Source organism: Sinocyclocheilus anshuiensis, unplaced genomic scaffold (assembly GCF_001515605.1).
Source record: "Sinocyclocheilus anshuiensis isolate Anshui unplaced genomic scaffold, SAMN03320099.WGS_v1.1 scaffold1023, whole genome shotgun sequence".
Lineage (NCBI taxonomy): Eukaryota > Metazoa > Chordata > Actinopteri > Cypriniformes > Cyprinidae > Sinocyclocheilus > Sinocyclocheilus anshuiensis.
The window spans coordinates 1195959-1204366 of NW_015546084.1; the positions used below are offsets into that span (position 1 = coordinate 1195959).

Genomic DNA, 8408 nt, shown 5'->3' on the forward strand with positions numbered 1-8408 from the left:
TTTTAGCAAATGGCTGCAATATAACAAAGAGTGAAAAATTTAAGGGGGTCTGAATACTTTCCGTACCCACTGTATGTATATACACTATTAAAATATTTAAACAATATTATTAAAAGTAATATTTTAAGACAAAATAAGACAATATGTATTTACATTTTTTAAATATGTTTAAAGTATGTTTGTGTATTTTTTACTGAAACTATCAAGCTTAAGAACTACAGTATTTTTTGTTTGTGTTATGAATTAAATGTATTAGGATGTTTCAATTATATTTCTAGTCTTTCAGACTAAGTAATGGTATTGGAATGGAATTGTTAAAATGGCATTTTCTCTTCTTGCGTTTTAGGACGGCACAGTGTATGAGACAGAAAATAAGATACTGCTTGTGGTAAGAGTGACATTTATATTTTCACACAACCTCTTGATTCATTTACATAAAACTCCTTATCTAGCTCCTCTGTTCAAAAATAGAAATCTGTGTCGAAGTGAGAAAAAGAGTGTGTGTGTGTGAGGTGAGTGTGTGAGAAATAAATTCACATTTGATTCATGGAGTCTAGCCCATGCTGCAGTGTCAGTCAGGGTACAGCTGGCTCTCTGCTAAAAATACCAGAACAGGCCACATTTCATCTGAGAGTGACAGCGAGAGAGAGAGTTTCCATTTGCAACACTAGGAACACCTTCACTGATTAGTCACCAGCAGCAGATTGAGGGAGAATCATGATTGGACGGATCAATTCAAAGAAGACAGCAAGATCATAGAGAATTATGCTTATGAGACCATCCTGGTCACATGATTACATTATAATAAGGTGCATCCTGGCAACACTTGGTCTCAGCGCAGATGGTGTTTACGAAGCGGCACGGTGAACATGCAACAAAATCATCAGCATATTGTAGCCCATCAGCAGCTTCAGCTAGGAAACATTTTCTGTGCCTCTCTTGGTCAAGATATGTAAAATTATGAAACATTTCTTTTTTTCTCTCTGTCCTCAGTGTAAGACACTGTCAGGCGTGTGTGACCACATCATTTCCCTCTCTTCGGACCCCATGGTGTCCCAGGCCGCCCATCTGGAAGTGGTGCAGCTGGATAACATAAGATCCACAGAGGGACTGGTGGGTATCTGGATGCCTGGATTTCTCATATCTCCTCCTTATGTACAAACATAACGTCATAAACAGAGTTAGGAGTTCTCCTATATGCTGGGCACTGTTTTTTTTTTATATATATATTTATCTATCCAAATATTTTTATAATATTTTATTTAAAAAACCTAAAAATAGTTTAGTACAGAAATGTGTACATTTGTAAAATTGAAAGAATATTAACAAAGGGTTTGTCTGCAAAATATCAAAATGACTTCAAGATGGTGAAACATATATTATTAAGAATAATTTAATGCAATTAATTCAGTACAATTATAAATATTAATTATTTCAAATTGAACTTCTTTTTACTTCTTAAAGACTGATAGATAGATAGATAGATAGATAGATAGATGACGGACGGATGGATGGATAGATGGACAGACAGATTTATGGATGGATGGACGGATGGACAGATGAATGGAATGGACGGACGGACGGACGGACGGATGGATGGATGGATGGATGGATAGATAGATGACGGACGGATGGATGCATAGATGGACACAGATGGATGGATGGTTGGATGGATGGATAGATAGACGGACAGATTTATGGATGGATGGATGGATGGATAGATAGACGGACAGATTTATGGATGGAGGAATGCATGGATGGAGGAATGCATGGACGGATGGACAGATGGATGGATGGATAGACGGACGGACGGACGGATGGTTGGATGAATGGATAGATAGACAGACAGATTTATGGATGGAGGAATGCATGGATGGATGGATGGATGGATGGATTTTTTTAAATGGCATTTGATGATTTTTTTAACTGCATTTGATGATGGTATTCTGGTAGATGTGATTGTATGAGCTTCGGGCTGTAACATAAGCCTGAATAAAGATAAAAATAAACATCCACACACACACCCTCTCTTTCTCTCCCCCTATATCTCTGCTTTATGAGACTGTGTCGGAGAGGATTTGTGCTTGCATGCCATGTCGGCAAGCTTCTTTCAGTGTTTTCCCAGTATGTGTCCAATATTTTCAGGCAATGGCTCTAAAGTGTCTTTCTCCTTGCCCTAGGGCATGTACATCAAATCAACCTACGATGGCCTACATGTCATCACGGGCACTACAGAGGGAGTGAGTGGTCATTTTCAATCTTTCAGTATAATCTCAATATGACATGCATGGACAGTTCAGCTGAAGAAAGGACATGTAATCATAAAAACAATTGTGTGTTTTGCCATATGTAATCCAATAGCTTTCTCCCTCTCCCTCTCTCAGTCGCTAGCTGACCGCTGTAAGAAAATCCATGCTGGTGACGAGGTCATACAGGTCAATCATCAGACAGTGGTGAGTGTATCTACTGCACACAATAATTTTACAGTAAAACTGATAACATGGCTGGATCATTCCTATTGGTCAATGAAGAATTGACCTGAAATTGACATATGAAATATATGTTAAATTAAAGTCGTGTGATAGTATGCTGTTATTTTCCCACCAAAAATGATGTTACTACCTGGAGGATGATAGTTGTAAGTTAGTTTAAAGGGATAGTTCAACCAAAAATGAAAATTCTATAATTACTCACCCTCATGTCATTCCAAACCCCCAAAGGTAAGACCTTCGTTCATCTTCAGAACACAAATTGCGTTGCTGTCTATGGAGGGTCAAAAAGCTCTCGGATTTCATTAAAAAATATCTTTATTTGTGTTCTGAAGATGAACAAAGGTCTTACGGGTTTGAAACAACATGAGGATGAGTAATTAATGACAGAATTTTCATTTTTGGGTGAACAATCCCTTTAAGTGATATTCACAAAAGACTGAAAATATGGTAACTGGGGGGAAAAGAGGGGAAAAAAAGAAAGAAAGCATGTTTTGTTTGAAATGTTTTGAGAGGAAAAAAAAGAAAAACTTTTCAAATACATTTTAATACATTTTTAATAAGTTTTTCATGCTGGAAGTAAGCTACCATTCAAAAGTTTGGAGTTGGTACGTTTTTTGTTTTGTTTTTTGTTTAAGAAATTCATATTTTTATTTAGCAACGGCATATTAAATTGATCAAAAGTAACAGTAAGACATATAAGAAAAATCTTATGATCTTTCTATTCATCACAGAATCCTGAAAATAATTGCCATTGTTTCCACAAAAATATTAAGTAGCACAGCTGTTTTCAACATTAATAATAATACAATTCTTGAGCACCAAATCAGCATATTAGGATAAAGAACTGACTGGAGTAATGACTGCAAAAATTCAGCTTTGCCATAACAGGAATAAATTACATTTTAAAATATATAGACATAATTTATTTTACAGTATAATAATATTTCACAATATTACTGTTTTTACTGTATTTTTCACAAAACAAATGCAGCCTTGTTGAGCATAAGTGACTTCTTGTTAAAAAATCTCACTGACCCCAAACTTTTGAATGGTAATGTGTATAGTTTTCCATCTTGTTTATAATTTCACCAATATACTAAGACATACAGTATATGGTGGGGACATGAAGAATGACCCTGTCAACAAGACAACATAATGCTGGTATGTTTTGAATTCTTTTCTGATTGTGTTATGAGGTGAACACGTGCGTTTGACTTGCGTAGGTGGGCTGGCAGCTGAAGAACCTGGTAAACTCTTTACGTAGCAATCCTGCGGGTGTGACCCTCACGCTGAAGAAACGACCTCAGAGCACTCTCACGTCAGCCCCAGCCTTACTCAAGAACATGAGATGGAAGCCCCTCGCCCTGCAGGTACTGATGGGACGTGTGCGGTACGAGGATTAAGTGGCGTGTGTGAATTGATGATATGCCGTGGCGTAGTCCCCCAATCTGTGCCTGTTCTTTTTTTAGCAGCATTAAGAGCACTCTTCCCCTCCCTTAGGGCTTTGACCAACTAGATTGCATGGCAAATCTTCGCTCCACTCTTCCCCCACCCACCAACCTCCCTTTTTTCTCTTTCATCTTTTTACCTCTAATCTGGTGCTTATCCCTCCTTCCTCAATCTCCTCTCCTGCTCCACTGAAGCCCCGGCACATCAGGAAGCTTTACTGTGGCCCTGAGAGGAAAATGTGGAATGTCATTTTAGACGCTTGACTGTGCAGTATATAAATTGCACATATTTATTTCCTCTTTGCCGTTTCGATTGCACAGCTGACAGCGAAGAAGATACGCTGATTGTCATGACAACAGCAAAGTAGAAGACACTGAGAAGGCATTTTGTTTACGCAGAACCAAAGCCGTTACAGAGTGTTTTGTGTCTTGAATACATAAAAGCAAGAGGAAACGGAATCAGCATGACTGAACACCTCTGTGATGCTGTTTTTTTTTTTTTTGCATGTCTTCTTCCACAGACACACAATGGTCAGATTATTCTGCCATTGGGATGAATGCTTCATTTATAGGGAAATTATTATATTTTATCAGAGCTGGGTAGTAATTGAATATATGTCATCTGGATTATGTAATTAGATTCCAAAAATTAAGTACTTGTAAGATTAAGATTGTTAGATTAAATTACATTTTACTCGTAATCAGACTACAGTTACTTTTTTATTGATTACATATTCATAAATTCACTCAAGGACCATTAGTCAGGTGGCTACACAGCATTTGGATTTCAAAAATCATTAATCATTTCAAGTTTAAGAAGAGTTTCAACATTGCATCAACTACTGATAAATTACTTTTTATTTTAATTATCACTCAGTGGGTTATTTGACCATGTATTTCTATGGCTGTGGGAGGCTTTTGTCTTTCAAACACTTTAAAATGCTCAAATTATCTCTTTCCCAAAGTTTTTTTTTTTGTCATCTGAACCTCTTTTCCCTAATATATTTACTTGAAGTACCCCTGAGATTTTAAAATAAAGATTATAATAATTAAGTATTACATTTGCACGTCTACAGTTCTCTGACATTAGTCAACGGTCATATGACATGCAGGTAAACAAATACAATATTTAATTTTTAGTAGGTATTTTATTTTGATTGATGTTATTTTAAAATGATTCATTTTAATTTTACATTTAAAAAAATTAAAATGTAATTACTTGTTAGCTTTTCGTTAAACTCCCTCCCTCAAACAACCTCCTGCAGTTCCTTTACAAACCCCAGTTTGGCAAACCTTGACGTAATCTAATGTTGACGTAATGTAATGTTTAATGCACTTCATGTTGTTAATTACAATGAATGGAATATATTTTCTTACTCTTTTTATTTTTTTTAAAACAATATGGTAGAAGATTATCCTATTTAAATCAATGTGATAAACGAGTTAGGTCAAAAGTAATTTAAAATAATCAAAAAGTAGTCTGATTATGTTACCTAAAATGTGTAATGTAATGGAGTATGTTACTAACTACAATTTTTGTCATGTAATTTGGAATCAGCAACTGACTACAATTTGTAAGTAATCTACACAGCTCTGTATATTATTATTGTTGATTTTATTTTTTTAATTCATTTTCTTTAGTAGTTGCAATGTACCATATGTATTTCACATATCAGTGTGAAATGGAGAAATTTACCTGCTATGAAATTATGAATATTGAAAGCACTCTTTACCAACAAATATACTTTTGAAAATGGCCTGGGTCAAATCACAAAAGCATATTTGAACAACTTTCCTAAAGGATGTTGGAAATGCTAAATCTAACTGTACCACTGTATTTTTAGCCCATCGTCCCTCCCAGCCCCAGCAGCAGTGTGGCCACACCGTCCAGCACCCTCAGCACCCCATCCAGACGGGACAGCTGTGCTCTACAGGACCTCTACATCCCCCCTCCCCCAGATGAGCCATACACACCCAGGTACAGTATTACAATATACACAGGTGCACACTATATATACAGTGCTGCTTGAAAGTTTGTGAATTAAAATAGAATTGTCTATATTTCTGCATAAATATAACCCAAAAAATCATCAGATTTTCATGCAAGTCCTGAAAGTTGGCAAAGAGAACCCAATCAAACAAATGAGATGAAAATATATACTTTGTCATTTATTTATTCAGGAAAATTATCCAATATTACATATCTGTGAGCGGCAAAAGTATGTGAATCTCTAGGATTAATTTGAAGGTGAAATTAGAGTCCATCTGTTCAGAGGTGTTTTCAATCAGTGAGATGACTATCAGGTGTCAGTGTGTGCCCTGTTTTATTTAAAGAACAGGGATCTATCAAAATTTAGTCATGTTTGTGGAAGTGTATCATGGCACAATCAAATAAAGAACAGGGATTTATCAAAGTTTGGTCATGTTTGTGGAAGTGTATAATGGCACAAACAAATGAGATCTCCGAGGACCTCAGAAAAAGAGTTGGTGGTGTTCATCAGGCTAGAAAAGGTTTCAAAGCCATCTCTAAAGAGTTCAGACTCCACCAATCCACGGTCAGACAGATTGTGTACAAATGGAAGAAATTCAAGACCACTGTTTCCCTCCCCAGGAGTGCTCCACCAACAAAGAACACTCTAAAAGCAAGACGTGTAAAAGTCCACTAGGTTTCGAAGGACTGCAGGCTAACTTCTAAGCAACTAAAGGCCTTTCTCACATTGGCTAATGTTAATGTTTATGAGCCCATCATCAGGAGAACACTGAACAACCATGGTGTCCATGGCAGAGTCGCAAGAAGAAAGCCACTGCTCTCCAAAAAGAACATTGCTGCCCATCTGCAGTTTGCTAAATATCATGCGGACAAGCCAGAGGAATACTGGAGAAATGTTTTGTGGATGGATGAGAACAAAATAGAACATTTTGGTTTAAATGAGCAGCGTTATGTTTGGAGAAAGAAAACACTGCATTCCAGCATAAGAACCTTATCCCATCTGTGAAACATGGTGGTGGTAGTATCATGGTTTGGGCCTGTTTTGCTGCATCTGGTCCAGGACGGCTTGCCATCATTGATGGAACAATGAATTCTGAATTATACCAGCAAATTCTGAAGGAAAATGTCAGGACATGAGTGTGTATTTATATATACATAATAAATATACACAGTACACACACATATATTATGTAAACAAAAAACTTTATTTTGGATGCGATTAATCGTGATTAATCATTTGACAACACTAATTTGAATATATTTTAAAATGTAATTCATTCCTGTGATCCAAAGCTGAATTTTCAGCAGCAATTTCTCCACTCTTCAGTGTCACATAATTCTTCAGAAATCAATCTAAAATGCTGATTTGATGCTCAAGAGACATTCCTTATTATTATCAATGTTAAAAACAGTTGTGCTCCTTAATATTTTTGTGGAGACCATGATGCATTCGTTTCCAGGATTCTTTGATAAATAGAAGTTCAAATTAACAGCATTTATTTAGAGTAGATTTTTTTGTAACATTTTAAATGTCTTTACTGTGACTTTTAATTAATTTATTTCATGCCTGCTTAATAAAATTGTTAATATTAAAAAAAAAAAACATCTTACTGAGCCTAGACTTTTTCAATTGAAGCCATACAGAGCAAAATATCATGACACCATTTGGAGGTGGATCCTTTTGATTTAACCAATTAGCAAAAACACTAACAACTGCATTGTAACACTGTGGTGGTGATGTTTGCACCGGAAATCATTTTTCTTTAGGAATGGTCGAAATCTAGTTCACATTCAAGAATTGTGGTATAGGAGATTATAATAGATTTCTCTTACCATTACACAGAGATGACATAGGAAATCTGAGCAGCAACTGCCAGCAGGCCGCTGAGGGTTCTGATTCGCCCAACTCCTTCCTGGATCAGGAGTGCCGGAGGCAATTCCCTCTGCTGGATGAAGATGCGGTCCTGTACTGTTACGAGTATGATCAGAATCAGGGCCCTCCACCTGTATGCAGGGACAGCACTCCTACATATGGTACATGCTTTCATACATGATGATATTCAGTCTTTCCAGGCTGTTTTTATCTGCAACACAGTATATACTGTATACACAGAAGTATATTACATTAAAGGGGTCATATGATGCGATTTCAATTTTTCCTTTCTCTTTGGAGTGTTACAAGCTCTTGGTGCATAAAGAAGATCTGTAAAGTTGCAAAGACTAAAGTCTCAAATCCAAAGAGATATTCTTTATAAAAGTTAAGAGTCAGCCACGCCTACCTAAAACGGCTCGTTCTAACACGCCCCCACATATCTACGTCACGATGTGGGAAGATTTGCATAACGCCGCCCAAATGTTCACACAAAGAAAGAAGGCGTAACTCTTATTCTCGCTGTAGTTTTGTTGTTGCCGATGCCATGTCGTGAAGGCACTGTGTGATTCGTTGTGAAAGCGAAACTACTTTGTTTGGCCTTCCAA

At 36.6% G+C, this 8408-nt stretch overlaps 1 protein-coding gene across 3 annotated transcripts in view; it reads left to right on the forward strand.

Moving 5' to 3' along the window:
• The window catches only part of LOC107700045 (connector enhancer of kinase suppressor of ras 2-like), a 44455-nt gene that overhangs the window by 26907 nt on the left and 9140 nt on the right, over positions 1-8408 (forward strand). For all 3 annotated transcript variants that reach the window (XM_016501549.1, XM_016501551.1, XM_016501550.1), the window contains 7 exons: positions 347-388; positions 994-1113; positions 2181-2240; positions 2385-2453; positions 3716-3862; positions 5785-5918; positions 7774-7964. In XM_016501549.1, the coding sequence (XP_016357035.1) occupies positions 347-388; positions 994-1113; positions 2181-2240; positions 2385-2453; positions 3716-3862; positions 5785-5918; positions 7774-7964 (763 nt within the window). The remainder of the gene's footprint in view (positions 1-346; positions 389-993; positions 1114-2180; positions 2241-2384; positions 2454-3715; positions 3863-5784; positions 5919-7773; positions 7965-8408) is intronic.